The sequence below is a fragment of the Equus asinus genome, chromosome 24, assembly GCF_041296235.1.
Source record: "Equus asinus isolate D_3611 breed Donkey chromosome 24, EquAss-T2T_v2, whole genome shotgun sequence".
Classification (NCBI taxonomy): domain Eukaryota; kingdom Metazoa; phylum Chordata; class Mammalia; order Perissodactyla; family Equidae; genus Equus; species Equus asinus.
The window spans coordinates 37,291,857-37,318,010 of NC_091813.1; the positions used below are offsets into that span (position 1 = coordinate 37,291,857).

The 26,154-nt window shown below is 40.7% G+C and overlaps 1 protein-coding gene across 1 annotated transcript in view; it reads right to left on the minus strand.

Moving 5' to 3' along the window:
* SIM1 (SIM bHLH transcription factor 1) overlaps positions 1–26,154 on the minus strand; it is a 66,545-nt gene that overhangs the window by 18,311 nt on the left and 22,080 nt on the right. The window contains exon 10 of the mRNA XM_070496422.1: positions 7,977–8,145. Within this exon, the coding sequence (XP_070352523.1) occupies positions 7,977–8,145 (169 nt within the window). The remainder of the gene's footprint in view (positions 1–7,976; positions 8,146–26,154) is intronic.

Below are 26,154 nucleotides of genomic sequence, written 5' to 3' on the forward strand. Positions count from 1 at the left end.
AGAGACCAGAGAACAAGGAGGCCAATGAAATAGTCTAATTGTGATGTCCTGTTCTGGAGATCCTGGAACCGGGCAAAGACAATAGGGATGGGGTAGGAAAGGAGCCAAGGGTCAAGAAGCATCATGAAAGAACATGATCCTCACAGGCCTTTTGTGTCCAGAAGATCAAACACCAAACCAAACAAACAGAAAAACAAAATTTTCAGAGACTTTTCCCTTTCTTGTAGAAGAAATCTATCCCTCATAAAGCATAACACACCACTAAAGGCATAGTCCAAAAAAGGCATGTACCTTATTAAAAGGAAAAAAGAGTGATCTAGAAAGTGTCTTCCGATCATGGGAAGTGCGCCCTGGAACTAGGGCTGAGCCCATAAACCAAGACAGGTTCTGGAGATGGAAGACTGAGCCAAATGGCACTTCTTGCCCAGACACGTCAATGTGATTCTTTTGTAATAAAACTCACACATGCAGAAAATATCAGCTGTCACACTCTCCAGGGTTGCACTGGAGATGACAGTGGGGACATGAAGACTAGAAAGCCCCCTTTAGGACCGGATGTTGGTGGTTCTCTGCTCCTAGAGTGTGAGTCAAAGTTTTGCTCTTGAAAGAGCCTGTGGATTCTACCACATCTAATTCCTCCCCAGCACCTTGGTGTTTGATTTGTAATGTAGGATTTTGCGTTTGTGAAACCATCCGTAGGTTGTTTTGCATGCATATCTTTTGCCTCTCTTCATAGATCATAAATTCCTTAGTAGCAGAATATTTTCCCTCCTTGGGGGTCTTTATATCTTTAAGGGCATCTAACAAACTATTCCCACACTTTTTCATGTATTTATTTTATTCATTCATTCCATTAACATTTAGTGAGTAAATAAGTGGAAGACACCACACTGGATGCTGGGGCAGTGTGGGACGTGGATATGAAATAGACATGGTTACTACTTTCAAATAGATTATAGTCCAAGAAAGGAGGTATGACATATCTAGAAGGCAGTAGAAGGTGGATTATTCTAAATAGGGGTCCAAAGGAGAAATATAACCCTGTTAAATTTCATGAAAGAGGTTGCATTCAATCCAGGCCTTAGCAGATAGGCAGAATTTTTAAAAATAGAGACAATCAGGCAGAAATAAATGCATGAACACAAGCATGGAGGCAGGAAAGGAGAAGGCATCCAGCAAATAGTGAGCAGAGGGGTCTGGCTGGATCACAGGGCTCAGGTAATTTAGGACCCAATTATAGGTGACCTTGAGTGACAGCTAGGGCTGTGGCAGGCATCCAAGCACTGACATGATCAGTGGTCTTTTAAAGTCAGCCAGGGAGCAGGGCAGACTGGAGAGGAAAATTTCCCAACATGAGGAGAAAACTAAGATGCCATTGCGACCCTCCAGAGTGAGGGAGCTCCTAGGACACAGGCAATGGGAGGAGGGTAAATGAGGGGTGAGAGCAGAGGAAAGCACAGCTAGGAGTCTGGTTCTCGAGGGGCACCCAAGGGTGCAGGGCTTTGTTAAGTGTCATCCCGTGGCCTCACTGCGAGCCTTGCAAACAGGGACAAATTTGAACCTGCTGATAAGTCTCCATGGCACATGCAGTCTCTAAGCCCAGAGGCCGTTGGTTCTCTCACTGTCAGCCCCCAGCTCCCACCTCCAGATCTCTTCTGGAAGGGCAGGTTGGCCTGCAACACACAACACCACAGCTCCTGCCACAGCCATCACCACATGCCTATCACATTCATGCTACACTGTGTTTAAATTATCTGCTTACATTTTTATCTCCCCTACTGAATCTGTCAGCCCTCTGGGACAGGGACTGTATTCCCAGGGCTAAACATATCTCATCGCCCCTCTGCTTCTTTCTCCACCTACACTATCACCTTCATGGGCTCATCCAACAATTCATTCATGCACTCACTCAATATCCTCAAAAGACTTTTGGGTGCCCAGGCAAGGTGGCTATCAAGCGCAACACCTCCTGTCCTCGTGGACCTTAGAGTCCCCATTTACCGCCCCTAAATTTTCTTCCTTTCATCTTCTCATTTTTGCTGTCTCATTCCACTTCTCTCATTTATGTCACTTTTTCTCACTTTTTCTTCTGATTGGTCTTTTCTTATTCAATAATGTCCTGCTGCCTTACTTATAAATCTAATGTGACAAAATCTAACCATTTGTTTATTTAAAATTTTGGGGATTTATCATCATCAGATTCTCACTATTGGGAATGCATTGTATGTGGCGTATATCACTATGTATTGTAATATTATAGCAAACATCAGTTAAACAGTATACTTAAGATATCTACCCATTTGAGTAAACTATTCAGCCAAAAAGTATATGCTCCTGTTTCTAATCCATATACCTAGTTTATCTACCATAAATACCAACCTTATCTTTACCAATATCTTATACTATTGTGCTGCAAAGCAAGGAGAAGGACAAAGAAGTTCCCTATAATGGCTTAGGCAGACTGTACCAGAAACAACCACTTTTGCCTGTCCCCATTGGTGTTTCCCTCCATCTCACTGCCCACTCTATCCATCATATCTTCTAAAACGTCATCTTTCTCTGTGGATTCCTTTATCCCGCACGCCCCCTCAGCAAGTTTGTATGTCCTTTATAGCAAATTTCACTAGCCTATTCAAATAAGGCACCTGGGTCCCTCCTGAAACCCACAGGCTGAGTGAGGATAGAGAAGCAGAGTAGTGACAAGTAAATCTGGGGGGTTGTAAGGAAACTGATCAATGGACAAGTGTGTGACCAGGAAGCGATCCCATAAAGTAAACATAGAGAAAACCTGTTAGTGATCAGTGAAGGACAGGCACCAGCCAACAGCCCCTGGACCCCACTCTCTGCCCCGCGCCCAACCATGTGCCAAGGGAATGAAAAGGCAGAAGCTGCAAACTTGAGGTCCCGTGATCAACCACATCTTACAATTCCTCTCTAAAATGTTGGTCTTGCCTCCCCAGTGAGACCATTGACATGCTTCCTTAAGGACCCACCTTTAGCATTTTAGTGAACATAATAGACATTTAACTAAATGCGAGAGTTAGTAAAAACGAAAGTACAAATCTGTAACAGAGAGGTCTCACCTGATTGAGTTTTCTAAAATAATACTCAGAGGTTCATTTATGAAGACGATCTAGAAAGACCATAAAGATCCATTCTAACAATCTCCTGATATTTCTATGGAAGAGGGAGACTAATCTCAAGTTTATACATGGCTGGAAAATATAAACAAGCCTGTACAGTGTAGGAATTTCTGAGAAGATAATCTCATTTTTTTTTTTGCAAGATGCATTAAAAATTTTTTGTCACTAATGCTCAAGGTTACATGTTTTCATTTCACATATAAAACATGAAATGAAGGGGTCTCTATCCTGGTGGTAAGAAAAGTACTATATGTAAAGGAAAACTATGCTGAGAAGTTCTTGATCCTTCTTTTCTCTCTAACTGAAAAGGTCAGCATAGCCAGCACTGGTGTATTTTTGAGGCCAGGAAGAACGTGTGCAGGAAGAGAGTTTCTACCCTCACCAAAAGGAAGCCAGACTGCTGGCAATGAACATTAAGAGGGTTCTGTGGGATTATTTAAGGTAACAGATGTAGAGGAAGACTGCAAGTGGTACAGTGTGTCTGTAGCAAGTGATTAAATACTTTCCCCTTTCAGAAGCGTACACAGTCTAATGCTTGCGCTGTTATTAGGAATTCTATAGCGAGTTGGTTATTACTGACTAGGGACAAAGCAAGAGGAGGGCAGGGTGATGCAATAAAACAGGAGGGCATGCACTGTCTGTAATAAACATGACGACTATAAACATGCCAACATGAGAAGTCTAAAAGGAAACGGGAATCAGGAGGCAATTTATTCATGGTTGACATGACTAAACTATGGCAAGATAACTTCCAACTGTATCTGAGGAACCATGACTAGATCCATAAAAATAAGTGAAGAATATTCTAGCAATCACTACTAGTAATTGTTAGAGATGAGGTCTGAAAAATAAATTCTGTCAACTCATTATTTTTAATTCAACAGAACTACGAAAAAAATAATTGGTGATTGACATGAATATAAACCCAAAAACAATAAAATACAACTGTCACAAAGGCAAGATTGTTGCTATATGGCAGGCAGCACAGTGGCTGTCTGCAGGATCTTTGGAAATTAACTGTAGTATTTCTTACAACAATTTTTCAAAAACCATTCAAAACAATTCTATTTTGACCTCTCTTGTCCAAAGTAATACATAGAGGTACAAAGGTGATCGAGTCATTCATTAAGTGACTGTAATATAATCAAGTCTAAAATCATTCCCAAGGGCATCTCATACCAGGAGGGGACCTGAAAGTTCACTGACTACTGCAGACAAACTGGGTGGTGGCCGTGAATTATAATTGTGCCTGTCTCACATGTCTAAATACGGATGCCTAAATAAATCCAAAAAGCAGAGTTGCTGTTTGCCATTCATTGGATATCTGTTAGGAATTTCTAGACATGTCTAATAAATAATATTGATAGAATCATTGTCATCATTTAAGTAACTAATAAGAGGCATAAGATGTCTCCCTATGAGCTCAATTTTGCTCTGGAAGCTGCCTCTTGAAAAATCTGATGAGAATTTGCATGCTGAAAATATGTAAAGATGGAAAGAACAAAATAGAAAGATTTTCTCTTTGTTTTTTAGCAAAGAGGCAGAAGTATTTAAAAATTAAATACAACTAAAAGCTTGATCACTCAGGAACTAAAAATGCATTTATTATGCATCGATTAATACATAAAGAGATATTCAGTACAAGTATGTCATTAACTACAAAAAGCTTTAAAATATAGTTTCAGAATAAGTCTATAATGATCAAAATATATCTGTAATGAGAACAGGTGCAAGCAGCCAAGGTTAAAAAGGATCTTATCCATCCTTCCTCTGTAGGGCCTTTGACTTCAGTAAAGAACTTTCGTTCAGATCTTCATAGACTCACACCAGGACTATTAACATGAGTCTCCTAAGTAGCTTGCTTTGCCTCAATGACAGTAATGCTCTCATTTCCTATTGGAAAACCTTTACAGCTGCTCCACAAAACAAACTCTAAACTCCTTGGCCTAGCAGATATTGGCACCAATCAATGTTTCCAAACATATCACCCCTAGTCCTCATCCACAGGAACCTCCCCTCCCCTACTTCACTCCCAGACCCAATTACACTAACAATGCGTTCCTAAATTTCTTCGTAATCTTGATCTTCCCGAAGTGTTCTCTCCCTTCCCTTATGCCCAAATATCTGAATTCTACCCTTAAAACCCAGTCACCCCCAGCACCTTCCGCAGTCATCCAGGCTAGCGTCCCTGCAGCTGACACCACTCATAAAGCCCTTTGTGCACACCATCTCCAAGACACTACTTATTCTAGTATATAACTTACCATTCCAACTGTACTGCAAAACTTAAGGACAATTTTTAGACCACTTCTTTATAACCTAGCACCTTTTACCCAACCCTACTCCCACTCACCACAATGGCCAGCACAGCATCTTTCCCATGCAGGCGCTCAGCTAGCATCTTCTGAGTCAAAGACACATAACAGCAAAGATGTATGAAAATTAAAAGCTAAGTATCCTTAATAATATAAGGACAATTTCAATCAAATAACTCTTTTGAGAAGCTAAATTCTTTTTTTTCCTTAAAATTCTGAGGGTCTAGAATCCAAGATGATGGTACTAAGTTGTTTTCTTCCAGCAGAAATGATGATGAGTTTGCTCTGGATGTCATGCTTTTCAATGTGTCCCCAGAGGACCCTTTGCCCACCCTGTGACAGTTTACTTCTTTTTCCTGTTCCCTTGTCTGTCTACACAAGTGGCTCCTCAAAAGCAAAGACTCTTCTATTTCTGATCTCTATGTATTAGTAGCCCATGTACTAGGAACTCAGTCAATGATTGACCTAGCACCACGATTATCCAAAGTAAATACAATTAAAGAATAACCTTTACTAGGCACATAAATGTTAAGTAAACCTAATTCATGACTGTGCAATTTCAAATAAGACACATGGCCAAAATTCTAAAGACTACATTTATATGAGTATTAACCACAAAAGTGAACACACAAACGTCAAGAGAAATCCTATGTGGACATATCTGTGTATGTGTGCTTGATTTTTATACATCATAGACCATTTCTAGAAGAAAGCACAGTTTTGGAGAGGGAAAATGAGGGAACAGAGGAGGTTTTTCTACTTTCCACTCTTCTGTATTGCTTTTTTTTAAAAAAACTATGGAACGTGTATAACTTCCAAATTAACTCCTCCACACACACACAAGGAGCAGTCTAATGGCAGTTAAAATGTTTTTTATATGCGTAGTCTACCATTAGAGTAAAAAAAGAAAATGCAAATTTTAAATGTTAAAAGCTGAGCATGAAAGAAAATATAGGCTTAGACAGTGAGGCTTTGGAAGTCCAATGAGGAAATTTTGTTTTTGTGGCTTAATTCCTATATTACAATGGACAAACTCCTTAATAGTATTTCCTAATTTAAATTCTTTCATCTATTTGTCCAACACTCCTACATATTTAAGGATAGAATTACCCAGAGGCATAATCCATCCTTCCAAGTAGTAAAAGGAGACAATAAAACTCGTTTTCCGAAGTACAAGATAGTAATAAGAAAAGCTTCTCAGATGTTCAATAAAAAGAAGCAAATTCTCCTCTGCAGTGACTTTAACTAAAACTCACTTAAGTAAAGTGTTCAGTCCTCAGAACAGAAAGTATCCGCTGAAGACATCTAGGTATCACACAGCTACGCCCTCCCTTTCGTCAGAGTAAAGAAGCCCGGTCTTCTGTGGGAGATTTTAAATCATGTGACCTAGCTCTCCTGGGGTCTCTTGGGGGCTGGATCTTCTTATCTTGGTATACCAAGCTGCTAAAATAATTTAGCCAGTAGTAGCTTCTTAGTGGCCAGTAGTTCAATGAATGACATTTCCTCAAATAATATACACTTGTAGAAATCAACAGAATACTATAGCTCTAAGTAAGGAAATAATAGTCTCTGTACCCACTAGATCACCATTTTTACTTTGAAAAATATATTAAAAACATAAATGATAAAGACAGCCTTAATGAAATGACTTCGAATCTAGTTTGGTTTTATACCAGCCCAGAAATCATCTCCTGAGTTACTCTGATAAGCTGCAGGAAGTTTGATGTGGTGTCCTTAAAGAAAAGGATGGAGGTGAGGTGGTCCCAGGATACTGGGAGTGGGGGATCCCCAGTTCTGTCCCACTTCCTTCAGACCAGGAGAGAGTTGTGCACACACATTGACACAGTGTAGTTTCTATAGCTCAGTGACTAATGAGAAAAATAATTTTTTCCTTCTGAGAATCAGGACTCATCATTGTACCTTGCAGTGTTTCTGGAATACCTCCTCTGGGTCTCATCAACTCACCACCTTGCAAAGATGAGAAAAGCGTCGCTTTTTCTCCCACTCCTGCCATCTGGAAGACCTTCTCTATTTCATTTCTCTGCATAAATAGTCCATCTGTGCTCAAGTCTCAGGATAAAATGCATCCTTGATCCTTTGCCTCCACCTCTTAATTCCCTTCTACTTCAGGTCCTGTCCTAAAATTCAAGTTTTCTACGTCGAGCTCTTGTTGTCCATCTTTTGCTACGCTGGCTACATCTTTCTGGTTTATCATTGTGAGGAAAAAATTTAGAATCAATCTCTCTGAAATAACCAAGTTATGGTTGTGACTGTGACTGAGACACAGGACCTTCATATAAAAGCAATAAGCCACAAGATCACTTCAGATTTTTACCAGCGCAGTTATTTTAAAGGCATAAGAGGAGGAAGAAGATAGTTTTAGAAAGCTTTCCAGATTTATAGAAGTTTTAAATTTATTAAAACCAGATAATTAACTCCAAACAGTTTTAGTACTTCCTCAACTGTGAGACCAAATTAAGCCACAAAAAAGAAAGTTGAGAAAGGGCCATGCGCCTACCTGAGGGTACGGGGAGGGCCTGGATTTCGGCTTTGAGCTGCAGAGCTTGGACTTGGCCCCCTTCCGGTTGTCAGTCATGGTAGGAGTGGAGCTGCTGGCGTAGGAGAAGGCTGGTTTGGAGGCTGAGATCTGATCCAGAGAGAGCTGCAGCCCTTTGTATTCCGTGTCCCTGCAGGGCAGGAGGACACAGACCTTAATCAGCCACCACAGGAAATGGACTCATATGTTCTCTCGCCAGGAATGACAGCAATCCATATTTGAAAAGGAAGCAAGCGAAAGTTAGCCATATAACTGGTTCCCACAGTCGCCTGAATTATTTTAGAAATGCCTAGCATTTAACTAAAGTGTGTGAATGCAGCTGCCACATATAGCACAGCCAAATTATATGATATGCTCATGAAAATGTCTCAATTAAAAAACACATTTTTCATTAGTTTTATAAGTAGAAAATAAAATTATGGAATACAACTTCTCTGAGCTTTTGTGTCCTCACTGGTAAGATATGGATTATAAAACCTACTCTAAAGATTTCCTGTATGGGGTGAACTCAGCAGACAACTGGCCCTCTGATGCTATCTGATTACTGGCGAGAAGAATGTCTTCTATCAGCTGTTTCAAGATCGATCATTCTGGTAAACATTCCAAATGTTTTTATAGCTAGCAAACTAGTGTAACCAGGCTTATAAGTGGTTAAAAATCCCTTTCAGCAGGCTAACTAATTTAGTTACTTTAAAGTACATTTTATCACCAGTTCTCTCCATTCCTTTATTCATAAGTATATATGTATATACAAGCTATGTGCTATGTGGAGATGAAAGGATAAATAAGACACTTGGAACCTCTGCCCTGTGAAGATGACAATCTAATTGGGACATGAAACAGTAAATTAATAAACAAGCAGAATAACTGCAGGCTTTGATTTGAATGGGATCAGGGGTATATCTTAGAGAACTCATTACTTAAAGATATTGCTTGAGGTATTTAGGGGCTAAAGATGACAGCCTGCCCATAGCCCACCTCACTCACTTCCAGGCAGCAGGGGATCTGCTCCGACTCCTCCCTTTTCATAAGACAATATCCACCCTTCCCACTGGCAACCAAAATAAAATGTTTCAGAGTCTTCTCTATGAGGACTCGTGGGAGAATTTTCTCTCAGGTTCCAGAACTAGCTGGGCTGCTCCTCAGTAACTGATTTATTCTTATCTCACAAATACTGTGAATCATATAATTCACCATGTTTCCCTCTTTGCACCAGAAGTCAAAAAGGCCCAAGTCCCCATTCCGGTTTGCAACCATCTCTAGCAAGTGTAGAAGTAGCAAGTACAAGGCAGGCATTTTGTACAACAAACTCCACTGGCTTCCTAAATTTTTCTTATCTTATTTTAACTTTTCTCTACTGGGTTCATCTTCTTTAAAAATGCATATGCATTTTTTTAATATTCTTTGGATTAAGACAGGTATAGGAAGTGTAATAAATGAATAACATTATATATGTAAAAGTGACTGGCAGATTTCCATGGATCTCCATTTTCTATGGATAAATATTCATTTATCTTCTTTTCTTTTCCCTATTGGTTCTCTACAGAGAGATCAGGCAAAAGCGAAACTATAATTCAGTCAAGGAGTCCTTCAAGTGACTAGGAATAGAAACCAGCTAACACAGGTCCAATAATATCACCTACACAAACTACAGTGTAGTGATCCATGTCAGCACATTACAATGGCTCCGTATCAAATAGTCCATCTGCTCAGTGCAAATGAAAAAAAACCAAAATTCTCCTACGGGAGCAACAAAAACTTAGAAGGTGGGCAGGCGATTTGTCCTTCAAGCTGGGGAAGTCTGGTCACCCTACTGGTCTGCTTCACTGCTCTAACCAACTCTAAGGATAACACACAACATGGACTCTAAGCCCTTCCAGGTGAGAAATTCAATGCCCTCCAAAGTGTGACTCCCACCTATTCTTCTGACAATATCTCAAAATCTTCCTTCACCAGCCCCACTTCATCCAAAATAGTTCTCTCCAAAATGACCTTAGACTTTCCTGACTCTCTCCCTCCTCCCACACATACCTATAAAACTCCTCTTATAAAGAACTATCTGAATCCCACTCACCTCCGTGGAGCCCTCCCTGACTGCTAACCCACTAATTCCTTCAATACATGTTGACTGAGTGTCTCCATGTGGACTCTGCTCCAGGGGCCGGGGAGACAGCAAAGAACAGAAGGCCACATCTCACCCTCATGAAGAAGGCACCAGGGCCAGTTCCTAAGGTAAGTGGAAGGGACCAGAAACTATCTTTTTCCTCCTCTAAGCTTATTTTTCAAGTGATCACATCTTACCATTCCCAGAGGATTCTAAGTTCCCAGAGGACAAGAGTCAAGAGATATTTTGTTGTATTCCAATGGCCATTTGCACAGTATTTCACATAGATGGAAGAGGAAGAAGATAAGGATACAACCAAGAAAGGATTGTTTTCCCCAGTTGCAACCCAACAGCCTTTCTCTGTGGGGAAAGATCCCCATGGGATGGGAGTCTCCTGACCCAACTTCCCTGAGATTGCCTGTGTGCAACAGTGGGCCAGGCAAGCTGGGCTCTGACAGGAAGTGGAGCCCCCACCTTTGGGCATTGGTTGTGTCAGGTCTACTTCTGTCCACTGAGCAGCAGAGTATCCATTCAGTCTCTGCCTGACAGGACCTAGATTGACAGCAAAAATCACGCACCCCCGAAAATAACCCCAAATAACTTTGCAAACTCATTCCTAATGTAACTTTTCAGCCCAGGAACTTCGTGGCTACAAGCAGGGAGTAAACAAGGATTCATTTTTCTCTTGTACACTTTCAGACCCCCAAAGTATGTATCTCAACTATTGAACAAGTCTTTGCAAAGTTTTTGCTTAGCCTCCAATAACAGAAATACTCCAAATTAAATAGGCCTAAATAAAATTTTAAAATCAAGAAATGGTTTGAAATTCTCCATCTTCACATGAACACTCTAATAAATGTAAGAGAAGTTACACAATACTTTTGATACATTAGTAAAAATTTTAATGTTTTGGTGCACATCAAAAAATACAAAAAGAAGGGGCTGGCCCAGTGGTGTAGTGGTTAGGTTAGCACGTGCCACTTCCATAGCCCAGGGTTCGCAGGTTCAGATCCTGGGCACGGACCTGCACACTGCTCATCAAGCCATGCTGTGGTGGCGTCCCACATACAAAAGTGGAGGAAGATTGGCACTGATGTTAGCTCAGGGTCAATCTTCCTCACACACAAAAAAATAATAATAATAATTCACCAAAATTCAGCAGAAGACCATGAAGTCACGTAGATCAGGGTTGGAGCCACTTAGTGTGTGACAACCCCTCTAGAGATCAATTTCCTCTTTATAATTCATAGAGACCTAGTGAGGGTTAGATGAAATATTATATGAAAAACTCTTAGCACAGTGCCTAGAACACTAAATGCTCAATAAACAGTAAGTATGATTTCTTAACATCCACACTCTGTGGCACTTTTTGGCATCCGATTTCCCCAGCTTAATAGTCTCACTTTGGTAAGAATTATAATACATTTCATTACAAACACCTCCCTACGTGGTACTCATTTTCGTTTGCTCTGTTACTTTTGAGCCTCTCATCTCTACTGTAGCATGGCCAAAATCCTTACTGACGTAAGTTATTTATTGCCAAGTCAGCAAACGGGGACCTTTGAGCAACAGAGACCGGCCACTCTGAGAGGAGTTCAGCCTTCCTATTTCTCTGTCCAAAACTCTGACAGCTCAAAAGACGTGTTAGGATGAAAAGCACAGTAAAAAAAACAATACCCAAAGACATTTCAAGTGTGGTTGATGTGCTGCCAAGAGCAGCTCTGAATGGCGGAATCACTGAGAACAAAGCATTTGTTTTACTTTTAGAATTCTATTAAATTGAGTATTTCATTTGTAGAGATTAAAGGGCTAGCTGCTGATGGGAATCACATTACAAGTTCCATTTTCCTCCTCCAAACTCAGACACAAAGAAGAGTCTGGCCCTACTGCTCACCCTTCCCCGCACTGAGGCACGTTTTGGGATCACACGCCTCCTCAAAGTTAGGTGTAGGCATAGCAAAGCCATTCAGTGCTTCCCCATGGAGCGGGACAAAATAAAATACTTGGGCGCACAGAACTTAGACTCTAAAAAGAATGTGGGGAGGAATTTGACTTAGCTGACTTTAACAAAGGAGGACATAGCCCTGCTGTACTTATACGCTTTCTTGAAAAGTGCCATATAGACCATATCAGTGACTCCATGAGTAATCCTCTCAAGAACAGCTCACGCTGTTCTCCCAGAACAGCATATGATCAGCAAGAAGAACGGTAGCATATGTTACTGGGCATATTTTTCAAAATAGCTATTGATACCAATTTACATTTGGATTTTTTCTCCCTTTAATGACTTGTAGCAGAGCTGCAGACATCCTCAGCTACCTCGGCTCTGAAAGCAACGTGAAATGGGTAATTTGCAATCACTAGGACATGCAGCTTGTCAATCTCACTCATATTTGCACAGACCAAAGTAATCCTCTTATTCCATTATGGACAGTCAGAAATCATTCAATTTGCAGAATTAACCGTCTGAGTCTACTCTAAATTTTATAATAGCCATGTACATATTCGGAATTACTCAAATTTCAATAGAATAAAAGGGGGCATTTTTGCATCATTGGCCTTCTCAGTCTTCCCTGAAACAATACACCATACACACTCATGAGGTAAATGCCAACTTGCCGTGTGGGAGCTCAGGTGACACCCTTGCAAAGCAAACAGAAGGTGTTTTGACTGCTAAAAAGTACTGTCAGCTTCAGAGAAATGCATCAATATCATTTCAACTGGGAGACCAGCCTCCATGATGCCAAAGGCAGCTCCAACATATTTACAGCCTTCCAGTGAGTTAGAATGAGTGTAGAGAGAAGCAATCAATAGTATCTTATCAGTTTATGTTGAGTGAAGATTCTCTGCAAGAATTTTCATCTTCAACTCCACCACACCCTATTCCACTTCCATTATGGACAACTGAATTTTTGCTTTTGTCATGTCCCTTTTGGAGTTGGCCATTCTGGAGCTTTTTTGTTGACTTCACACTATGTGGCAATTCTTCAAAGATGTTGCCAGATTTCCCAATTGAGCTTTTTTTTAAACAGCTGAAGGTGATCGAATTACCTAGGAAAACGTGGAAACAAAGACATACAATTGATTTGCCTCCAAAGGCGCTGACTGAAATAAGCAGAGGATTGCATTAAACCGTGATCGGATTAAGTGGGAATGACTGCACCTTATACTAAACTTTTTAATTGGATTCTAGAGTCACTGTTACACGAAGTGCATGACCTTCTTTATATTCTGGCAGAGTTACTGCCTGGCCACTGAGTAAACCTCCGCAGCAGAGAGACCTACTTTGTGTTTCATTTTCAGGCTCCCATGGAGCCCAGCAGAGATAGCTGATAAGGAGGATTCCATACTGTGAGGGGCTCACAGATGAAGACAATCTGCTGGGAAATTAGGCTAAGGCACCCTTGGAAATGTAATAGTTTCATACTAATAAGTGGATTTGTGTTTGCTCCTTGTGGCTTTCTCCATTTGATTTGGCGATTTTAGTAGTTCCCCCAAAGTCTGTGGTTTTGTATAAACATTGCCTCTGCCTAGAAACATCTTTCTCCTGCATTTTGTAGGTTTCATCTAACAGGCTACGAAGTGGATGGCACCATAAGGGTAAGGGATGGCTTAGGCACAGAGTTTATTATCACATTGTGATTTCAAGAAGGAAAGACAGCAGTATAAACAACAGGCAAACAATAACAACCAAAAAATGAGTCGAAAACCCTAATGTGTCGGTAAGATATGGCAAAGTCAACCATCCTCACAACAGGGATTGTGAATACCTTTGAACCAACCCATGACACAAGCTGAAATATAGCTAAATCCAGACCTGCCACCACACCACTTCTGAATTTATTTCCTTACTGCCATGGACCGCAGTGATTTCTCCCTGCTCCCTCCTCTGAGCTCCCATACACTTCACCGCCACGCCCACTCATCTGGCACTCCTAGTTCTGTCCCACAGTCTGGCGAATGGCATTTCTGACAACAACCTCCTAAATCCCTTCTCTTATAACAATCTCTATTTACTGTCTAGCACAAGATCTTACAGAGAACAGATGCTCACTTGCAAGTGATTAACAAAACAATTCCCATTGCAATAATCTTTCATTCATCTCGAATCCAAATGACCAAAAATTCAAAAAACTGGCAAACCTTTCTACATAAATGAAAGAAAACTGCTAAGTAAGCAAGTTTATGTGAGTTTTTAAATTCCCGTATTTCAATTAACAATGGTCATTCTGAAATTCTGTGAGATTCCAAATCAAAGAAATAAATTATACATTGTTGTTTTAGTGTCATGTACGTTAATACAACGCACTTATTTTTTTGTCAAGTGATAATTCAGGCATGGCATATGTGATATTTAGGCAAACTAGAATAATAAATTCATTTCACCCTCAATCATTTATTTGGAACTATTGCAATCATATTGAAGGAGGAAGGAGGAATAATGCTTTAAACCCCCAGAGAAATAACTTCTATGAATCAATAACAAATACAATATCTGTGCAATAGAAAAATAAGAAAAGGATGTAAATGATGCACAAATTGCTGAGAAACAACTTTTTTTAAAGGTTTAGCCTCACTGGTAACAACCTATATGAATTAAGGCAGCTGTCAGATGTCATTTTTGCCTTGAAATTGGCAAAGATTTTTTAAATGACAATATATCCCAATGAAGATAAGGTGAAATAAATGGGCATTCTTACTTCTGGTAAGAGGGTAAACTGGCAGCGTTTATCAAGCATCTTAAGAATGTTCAAACCTTAAATCCAGTAATGCCACTTCTAGGAATATATCTTATGAAAATAATCAAAGACAAGTATCAAAAGTCTATATACAAGAGTGCTTATCCACAGAACTTCTTATATTTAATTGTAAATAATCAAATAAGAACCAATGATAGAAGCATTACTTAATTATGGTATACCCATGTGAAAAAATATCACACAGTCATTAAATTGTGTGACTAATGACATGAAAAATGCTACTGATAAAGTGAAAACTTACCACTTTTTAAATTAACATGTACTGCATATTCATGTACATGTACTGGGAGGCAAAAAACTAAACTGTCAACAGTGGATATCTGGAAAATAGATTAAAGATGTTCTATATCTTTGCTGTACCTCTCTGCGTTATCTTAATTTTTTCTCTAATAAACATGTATTTCTTTTATATTCAGAAAAGTTTTTAGTCTTTAAAAATCACTAATTGAGGCAAATTTCAGGTACGCCCACTTCATATTGAAATTGTTCCTAAATTTCTTTTCTTTATATTTCCAGAGTTTCTTCTCTGTGAATAATATTAAATTACAAAAGAGAAGGCACTACTAAACTTCTTTTCCCATAGGTTCTACTTCTCAGGCACGTCATTTATAATTTTTAAATATCCAAATGTCCATATGCTCTCAGTGCCTCTTCATTTCTCTTACTCTCTGATCTATTTTCCACCTTTCCTACCTTACAGAATTATCCATCTCTGCAGGCTTTCCTGTAAACTGTGTTTCCTTCTTCAAGAACGGAACTTAAATGATTACTTCTAACTGCAAAGAAGAAACTCTTGCCATACGGTTTGTTAAAACAATTTAGTTTCACGTGAGTTATAGATGGCATATTTGTTATTGTTTAAACAGAGTAAACCCTACTTTGGGGCCACATTTCTTGTTCTGAGGAACTTCACTTTTTATGCTCAGAAATTCATTCTATACCTAGCTACTAAAGTTTTAGGTGTATTTGTGAACACTTCAGGTCTAAGTTCCAAATTCTATCGCTCTTTTGGTTTTTCTGTTTCTCATATTCTTGAGGCTGTGGGGAGTGGGGATGCTGGTGTTTAAAGGATAGATCTGAACAAATTGAAGAAAAGTGTGCTGCCTCTTTCATCAAAGGCATAAATTAAACACTGTCAGTCTCCTCTGCCATAATCAGAACCCCTAATTTTAGCCCACTTCTGGGAGGAAAAAAAAAGCCAAATATAGAAAAAGTGATACTCATCTCAACCAAATTTTTTCTACTTCTTAAAATTTTCAAGAAATGGAAAATAAAATGCACACATATTAGTCTGGCCCCTTTTCCATCTCCTTCCGTTCTTTCCCACTTCCCCACCCTGGACGATCCATCCCCCTTGCCTTCATTGTCATTTATAAAGCTGATATTTTTCAAACATGTGTTCCCTTTAGAACCCTTCCAATACCTAAGATAACAAAGTCATGGAGGAACCCATCACCTCCCACCCTATATGTAGTTGAGACTTTGTTCCCACAGAAACAGCTTTCCCATCTAGTTCTTCTGACCCTTACAAAGCCAATTCCTAAACCCTAAAAATATCCTCTGCCAGAGAAGGTGAAAGAAGCACACCTCCTATTTTAACTCCACAAACTCCAGGAACAGAAGAGATACCGGTAATCTTAAGAAATAATCTTCCTACAGCACTGAGAAATCTGAACCCCATACTCAAGGCCATGGGGTCTCCAAATTCCACACAGAGCCTCACGTGGGGAGAGCCCAAAAAGACCAAATCTCATGCACTGTTGGAAGCTCTGCCTTTTCTGCACAACCACAAGGCACTGGCATTTCTGCAGATAACAGAAAAATAGAACCTCAGACTTGGAACTCCCGAGGAAAAGGGGCAGCAAAAGTGATGGCATGATGTGATGTTTTCAAATGCACAAATCTTCATTTGTTTAACTTAAATATTTTGAGATATGTCCTACAGCATTTATTCTTGATTAAACCTCTTCTGGATAGTTAATCATTAACGGTTTCTTTGCAGTTGCTGTGCAAACAATTCGTTCATACCTATGACATATCAAATCTCACAGACATGTTCTTTAATTGGATTAATTTATTTCTAATCTCCTTAAGCCCTTACTACTGTAATGCTTGACTAAATATACATTAAACTCTATTATTTAAATGACTAAAATAAATTCGAGCTGTATTTTATGAACAAAAATTCACAACTCAACAAATGTTCTGCCACTATTGTTATTATTGTTATTACCATTATGTGCTTCAGTATTCAGATATTATTTTTAAATGCCTGGTAGATAAATTGTGTTTAAACAAAATACGTTCTGAATTGTTGCTAGAGATTTTGGATTGCCCGCTAAAATATCAAAATTTTCATTGTCTCTATATTTGGAGTCAGAGAGTTTGTATAATACTCTACAGGATATATAGTTATCAACAGAGTCCATTACCAAAGGCAGAATAGGCAGCTGCCTGCTTTTGTGATTTGGAGGGCTTAAGAAGTTTCCAGGGCCCCCACAAAGATGTCTCAGTAATGGTCTACTGATATTTAAAACCTAGCATTAGATATTTATTTCTTTGCCTTTAGACAGATGGCCCAGAAAGGGATAAGAGAGTAACCTCATCTGTTATCTTTCATTGATTCCATTTAGCAGCTCCTTTCCCTAGAGCTACATTCTCGAACTTCAGCCAGCGTCGGGAGCACCTGAAGAGTTTATTAAAACACAGCTTGGGGCTCCACCCCTTAGAGTTTCCCATTTGTAGGTCTAGGGTGGAGCCCGACAATTCACATTTTTAACAAGTTCCTGGATAGTACTGATGCTGCCGGTCAGGGAATCAGACTCTGAGAACTAGAGCAGTTGTCATCTGGGATGAAAAAAACTAAAGGAATCAGGTGAAAAGGGACCAAAGAGAAGATGGAGAACCACTGAAAAGGGAGGGAACAACTCAAGCTTCACACTTTCCCGGTGGCCTAACCTCACTGCCTATCTTACACCAAACTACTCCCGGACTGCTTGCTTCCTCTCGGCCTCCTTTTGGGGACCTTATGTTCCCAAAGACCCCATAACACTGGAGAGCCACAGGGCTCGGTATTGAGGCTGCTTCTCTTCTCTATCTATACCCACACTAGTGATCTCATCCACTCTGCTGGTTTTAATGCCATCCTCTGATGACCCCCAATCTCCAGCCCAGACCTTCCCACTCCACAGACACCCAACCCCAACTGCCTACCTGATATTCCCACTCTGATGAATGTCAGCATCACCAACTAACCATGCCCACACATAACCTTTGACTGCTGCCTCTGCCTACAAATCCACTCCTTCCTGCTATTCACCCAAGTTGCTCAGGCTAAAAATCTATGTGCTGCTCTTGACTCCTCCCATTTTTTCACAACCTACATCAATTTATCTGCAAACCCCATTGGTCTACCTTCAAAATATGTCTTGAATCTGATGCTTTACCACTACTTCCTTCTTTCAAACCATCATCTTCCCTCACATAGGCAATTAAAATCATTTCCCAACTGGTCTCCTTGCCTCTACCCTCCATTCTCCCCAAAGCCTATTCTTGGCACCCACTAGAATGATCTTTTCATAGCTTAAATTAGCTCATGCCATGCCTTTGCTCAGAACTCTCCAATGGCTTCCCAAGGACTTCTAGACCCCTGATCTGATGCTGCCTCTTCTAGCATCATCTCTTTCTGCTCTTCCCCTCCTTTTCTCTGCTCCAGCCACAGTGACCTTCTCCATTCATCAATTTGCCAGGCTGGTTTACACCTCAGGGCCTTTGCACTTGCTTCCTTTGCTAGGAAAGCTGTCCTTGCGAGTCTCAGTATGGCTGCCTCCCTCCATTCGGGAGTCTTCAGAGAGGCCTTCCCTGAACACTCCCATCTCTTCGTCCTGCGTAATTTTTTCCTTTTCATTTCTTAACATTATATGACATATTCATTAGTTTATAAGCACTGTTTCTTCCTATTAAAATTTACATTTCATGAGGGTAGGGACCTTGTCTGTCTTAGTCACACCGTGGTGCTACCACAGAGCCTGGCACTGGGGAAATACTTGCTGACTGAATGCAAGAACCATCCCCAGATTGCCATAGAGTGGACTACACTCTACCACATTGCTTACCATCCACTTAATTATAGCAACAGAAATTAAGCTGATACTAATGATAGAAATTTGTTTCTAATGAAGGTCCTATTGAGTCAACTGAGAAGAGTAACAAATAGAAGGGAGATTATAATGTAAAATGCCATGGAGCATCTCTAAATATTTTCCCCTGGTTTTCAATTAGCCCTCACAATAAAATGCTCCCCTGCACTTTGCTATTTCTCTAACTGCTCTAATTACAGGAATGAAATTGATACCCACTCTGCCCTCCTCTTTGTGGGCTCCATCCTTCCAGCATTCCTGAGCTGTAACCCTGCAGGTGTCCATTACCCAAACCCAGCACAACAAATACTTCCCTTTGCCAGGACTATAGTAAGATTTCCACAGCTAATAGAAATGCTGTGACTTCCAACACTATTAGACTCTTAACAGCTTATAAAAATTAAAATGAAAAGCCTCGTGTTGCATTTGGTTAGTTCTGAAAAAAAAAAAAAGCTGCTTTTTCCTGTTGTATATTTGGACACCAATATCAATTAGTGGGAGTGGTGAAAGAAGCAAATCTCATGGGTTCGTCCCTTTAGCCACCAGAACACATTATAGTCATCACAAGCACAGAGAGTGAAATGAATGACTGAAGAGCAGCAGCAAGCCACAATCTCCTAAAAATGCTCAGAACCAAGGATTCTATTTCTGCAATGGTTTTCAGTAGGAAGAGGTGAGAGGGAGCTCATCCTCAGATTGCATTACCGGAGAATGTTGCTATTCTCAGAGAGATGTAAAAAGTGGCAAGGGACTTGGGTTTAAAAGTACAAACACAGAGAGAATCCCACCTTAATGGGTACCATTATGACATCCAGTTCAATATAATGAGGCTATTTCTACGGTCGGGCCAGCAGCCCACATTAGCACGGCTTTACTGATGTGGATACAACAAATTCTGTTTGAACAAGAAATCCCCAGGAAAAGAAAAAGATCCTTTCACAGGCTCTATCTATTTAGCAATCAATTGAAGGAAAAATATCCTTCTAGTAAAGACAGCAGCTCCCATTTGAATCCTGGCAAAATGTTAGATGTTCTAAACAAAATAATGTTGTATGGGTGAGCTTATAGGTTGCTGTTTTGTGAAAATGTCATAACCGTTGATGCTTAAACTGGCAAAGAGGAGACGGAGCTGGGCTGAGGGGGTGACCACACTGCGTGGCAGCGGCCTAGGTTCTGAGTACATCCGAACAGGGAAGCAGTTGAGTCACTGTGTGGAGAGCTCATACTGAACAAGAAAGCAAACTATTCAGAGACCTTTGCAAAATCTCTGCAAAGGTCCTAGTACTTCCTAAATATTAAGAGGAGCCATGTGAAACTGCCAATATTGGACTGTTTTAATGTACAATTAATTTCATAGTGTTCACCCTCATACAACATTACTGACTTTAAGAGAACATGACAAAGAGGAAATCAGATGGGCACTAGACTCCTGGACTTGAATTGGTATGCCCACTCATTAGCTGTGTTATATTGACTAAGTCACTTGGCCTCTCTGAGCCTCTGGCACAAAGCAGTAGCCCCTCAAATGTGAATCCTTCGTACTCCCCAACCATTCTAAGTATGGCAATAAACTGAGCTCCTTTCTACCCCGCCTTCAGCGTGGAGCTGACAGTCGTGTTCCAGTCTCTCCAGGGCAAGGCAGCTATGCCTGGGAATTACCCCTTACAAAAGAAAGGAGAAACACTCAAAAAACCTAAAATCATTAGCAGTAATTTAAAAAATGTAATAAATCTACAAAGACTGTTTTGAATCTAAAGCGATTCTTCAATTTAAAAATTCACTGAGATCATAATTCTATCAGAAGTCAACCCCAAAAGTGTTCAAAAATCCCACTTAAAGCAGAGAAAAATCAGCTCAACATCATTCGCACACAACTGCTCTCTCTCTGGCTGGCGTACTGAGATACACAGGGCCCATCTGGGCAGCATCCTCCTGAGAGTTGAAGTTGGACGACTCAGCCTGCAGCCAGGTGCTTTGCTGCCAGTCATGATCTCCCTCACCACACACACACACACACACACACACACACACACACACACCCCTCTCCAGAGGCCCAGCTCCGCCCACTGCCTCCACCCCCTCCCCAGCATCTCACTAGAAGCATCTGACCACACCTGCAAGCTTATTCTCCAGGGGTGATGGGAACAGTGCCAAGGCCCTTCCACGCTCTTCTTTCTAACTGAGATGGAAGCGCTTGCCTGCAGGAAGGAATCTCAGTCACCAGAAAGCCCTTGGGGAAATCAAGCTGGGATACAGCGTGGACTTGTGCTTGCTTCTTTTTCTTGCAGATACTGTCTTATTCGTTTTGACATCCCCAGAACTTGGCATGGTGCCTGATACAGGATAGGTGCTCAATAAATCACTTATGAACCTCTAAAACCTACTAGTCCTAACCTACTGAAGGAGGATCTAACAAGCCTTTCCAGATGTATCAGAATGATTGGTGGTTTCTCCTTCCGGGGCAGCTCTCTGCCTTCCTAAGACTCATGCTTTCCCTTCTTCAGCCCAGAGACTCACAGACACTGATTTTGTGTTTATTGGTAGGGCAAAAATTATTTTATTCAATTTCACTTAAATAACCACCCTAATAATTCACATTTACTAGGTGTTTCTTTGTGTCAGGCACAGTACCAAGAACCTCACAAATTATCTCATTTAATGTTCACAACGACTCCGTAAAGTAGATATTATCATTACCTGCACGTTGCAGATTAAAAAACTAGAGAGACATTGAAGTTAGCGATTTGCCCGCAGTCCCAGAGCCAGTGAGTGGCCGCAGTGGGATCTGACTAGGCAACGGACCTCGAGCCAAGCTCTTAACTAACAGGCTGTGTTGCAAAATAAAATGTAGTGATATCTCATTTCAGAACACAGTTTTCAAATACCTTGTAATGTATCCCTATGTTTCCCAGGCTTTGAAACATCGCACCGAGATGCCTAGGCTGCATCGTATTGGAATAGCAGTAGGATTGTGATGGCAAATGCAGCACTGGGGAGGCCTTCCAGTCCTGCAAATCTGGAACATGCTGTGTAGCTACTTTGTAGCCCCTCTCCTCCCGTCTGCTAGTGTTCATGGTCCTAATGTATACCTCACATTTGCTTTCTACAAATAATTTTTAAAATACAACCATTATACATGTGGTATCACTGAGTATTCATTTCAATAAGTTTTTACATTGAATTCAGAATACTGACATCCCTTAAAATTTTTTAAACTGTGCCTAGATGCTAAGAAAACATATTCATTACCAAACTCAGGTGAACATGGAGAAGATACAGCAGTACTAATTTGGAAAAGGTAAGAGCCTTACAGAAAATAGTATCCAGTCCTGATGGAACACGCTCAATTCAACAGAAAGTTCAGGGTAAAGAAGAAAGGGAAGGAAAGAAAACCCAACTTAGATGAGAGCAGCAAGACAAGAATTATTGAATCTACTTTGAAGAGTGATACAAACCATGTTACAAGGAGCACTTATAGAAAAGGAACAATGTGACAAATGCATATAAGTTGCTGGCCCATCTCAAAAGACCCTACCTCAGGGTGCTGGCCCCGCGTCCAAGTGGTTAAGTTCGCGTGCTCCACTTTGGTGGCCCAGGGTTTCGCCGGTTCAGATCCTGGGAGTGGACATGGCACTGCTCATCAGGCCATGCTGAGGTGGCATCCCACATGTCAAAACTAGAAGGACCCACAACTAAAATATACAACTTTGTACTGGGGGGATTTGGGGAGAAAAAGCAATTAAAAAAAAAAAAAAAGAAGATTGGCAAGAGTCGTTAGCTCAGGTGCCAATCTTTAAAAAAAAAAAAAAAAGACCCTACCTCAGCCTCCAACCCTTAAAGTTCTACTCCTTCCCCAATAGCACCACCCTCACTTCAAGCTCCTTTGAATTCTGCACCTTCAGCAGATAGCACACACACCATATCATTTCAAACAGTGCTAATTTGAGTTCTTAAATATGTAAATAGAACTCTTCTGTTCTGCCAGCTAAATTATAAACTACTCGAGAGATGCCAAGACTTCTGCTTCATGTATTCATGCCATAAATCATTGTAATCTGCCATACTCTGCGAAACACTAGCGATACCCAGTCCGTGTGTAGTGAAGGGAATATACAAGAGGCCCCACTGAACACTGTCAAAAATGCCAGTGTTGCATGTTTTATTCACCTTAAATCATAATTATTGACACTGGTAAAGTTGACAAAACACTGGTTCCAATTAAACTAACCTTAGACATTTGACAAAAGCTTAGTTTCTTAGAACCTTCTTTTTCCCTGGGACAGTAACCTATGTAAAGCTCCTTCCGCCTTGCCTGACACAAAGAAGGCGCTGGGCAAATGCTGGCTTACCTCCCTCCAAGCAGACACCTCGGCTCTCTGTACAGTAGACAATGACAGCAGTGGAAAGCAGGGGAGCCGAACCCAACGGAAGAAATCACCACACACAAAGAGTGCAATGCTTGGAGGTAGATGTGTTGAGGGACTGGTGAAGGAGGAGAAAGTAAACACCTAAATTTGTGGATTTGAGGATTTAGAAATTCAAGGCAAAGAGGGAACTATTCATCCCCTTTCAAAGTGCTTCAGTTGACATCATATAATTGGCAAGAACTAGTAACAAAACCGTTAAGGTATTTTGGGAATCTTCTTTCTGCCAGATACTGGGCTATATATAGGTTATCTCATTTAATCCTCCTTGAGCCTTAAAAGATGGGTCCAAAGAACCCATTTCACAGACGGGAAAACAGAGTCAAAGGGATAGAGTGACCTGCTCAAAGTCTTACAGAGCCAAGACCTGAATCCAGATCCGTCTGACACCAAAGCCCATGTCTTTCCCTTGCAGTTTGCTTCAAACGATGCTGTGGGCTTTTATAAAAACAAAATCATGATCTGCTGTAATATAACTTCCTGGAGTAAAAGTCACAGATGGTAAACAGATGGCCCAGACTTAGCCGGACCCCAAACGTTCTTAACGTCCTACAAAAGTCAGCTCCCCTCTCAGTCCCCTTAGCTCTGCCATCACCACGAGTCACCTCTCTCCCCTGCCAGTTCCCTGGACTTTGGAATGCCTCAGGCAAGGGAAGTAGGGGTAAGTTACTCCCAGACAAGGCAGAATGTCAAATTCCTCCATTGATAGGCACTCAGGTGTTTCCAGGTTTCATCTAAACACTGACCAATCCTTTTAAAGCATGACAGCTCAAGCACAGACAGCAGCACTTCAACCCAAATGAATTTTCTTTCACCACCCGCTCATCTAGAAAGATGTCACAGGCCAATGAGAACAGAGAACAGAGAGGGAAGCATTGGATAAGGGGGGAAAAGTAGCAGCCTTTTACTAAATTATCAAGATATGCATAATCTCCCCCCCACACACACACACATCCTGTACTAAACATAACAGTGTTCGCCACATGAATAGACTAAGTCAGAAGACAAAATGTGCTTTTCTGGAGTTCAAGCAAAGGCTCATTTGAACTTGTCCTTCTGTTCACAATAACATGTATGAATCCCTGCCTTAAAATAAGGTAAGGATTCATGTTTTCCATGATGTGACTCAAAGATCAGAACACTGTCGCCCCAACAGCGGGGCTGAGAGAAAGCCAGAGAAGAGCAGTCAGGTTGGTCATTTAGCACACACCAAGTGGCCTCCACCCTAAAACTAAAGGGGAGGTCCTGTGAGTCAGTGCGCCTCAGGTCAGGGCAACAATCAGGGAAGAAGTGGAGGGCAGAGAGACCTGGGGAGGAGGAAGCGGCCCACTGCTAAAGGGCCAGAGGATGACACACCTACCCAGAGCATGCTGGGAAGCTCTCCATCCCCAGCCCCTGAACAGAGTCTGCAGGGGCAAACTTCCTGTCATTCTCCCTCAAAAACAGAAAAGGGCTAATGCCCCCTCACCCTGACACACACACACACACACACAAACACACACACACACGCCATCTAGGAAATAGCTCGCTGCCACAGGAGGTAATTTGTGTCTCATCTGATAAAAAGGACGACATAGCTTGCCAATCCACCCACATTTGGCTTAACAGTTTTGCTTAACAAGAACATAAAATGTTAAATCTGGTTGCAGAAAAGAAATAATTAGTAATAGCAATAACATATCTGTATAATCTAGAGGCAAGTAATTCAGTAAAAAAACCTAAAATGTTTGCAGGCCACAATTTTTCTTATAAAATGAAAATGTCCTTAGTGAGATTTGTGAGGAAAAAGATGATATACTCTTCATTGGATGTCACTGAGAAGACAGTACTGCCAAATTTAAACCACTGAATTGTTAATATCTGTACACACTCATGAAGCAGCCACACAGGCAGCTTTTCAATCTTTCATCATGAGATCAGACGAAAGCTGACCCTGAAGTTGCGTGGGCTGAATACTTCAGACCTTGCTCATTTCAATCCATCCCTCTCTTTGGGATATTTTCTTCCCACAACCACCCCTGACTCCCACTGCCATACAGAGGACCTCAGGATACAGCAGGAGCCGACGCCCCAGGCTTCAATCCTGGCTTCACCACTTACTTGTGTGTGTCTGACCTCAGTTTCCTCACCTAGAAGATGAGGAGTGTAATCTCTGCCCGAACCACGGTGAGGAGCTGTCAAAGGAGCAGATAGGGAATGAAGGGGAGAGCACTTAGAAGGAAACGTGTTCAGCATTCAAAAAGGAAAAAAATACAAAGTGTGAGCACAAGTGATGTATTCAAAACTAAACACAGATCATTTTGATTAAAAAATGATAAGTGACAAGTGTATGAAGAATAAGATGATTTAAGTAAGTGCTGAAGATGATTTAAGTAAGTGCTGATACTACGTGCTTTAAAACTAAGTCTCCTGGCTCTTTCTTTCAATGAAGTGTTTGGTGGTTATAAAATTACTATTAATAATATTGGTTGTTATAAATTACTATTAATACAAATGTGTCTTCAATTTGTTTCTATAATCATTCAGTTACATTTAAGATCATTTGAAAAGGACAGCTGGGGGTTTGATGTTCAATATTACCATAATAAAGAAAAAACTTAATTAAGGATCAAATCTAATTTATGGGTATACATTAGTGCATGATTATTATTTTTAACGAACAAAAAAATTAAATCTATGCAACAAGTGCTCCACAGATCCGAGGCATGAGAG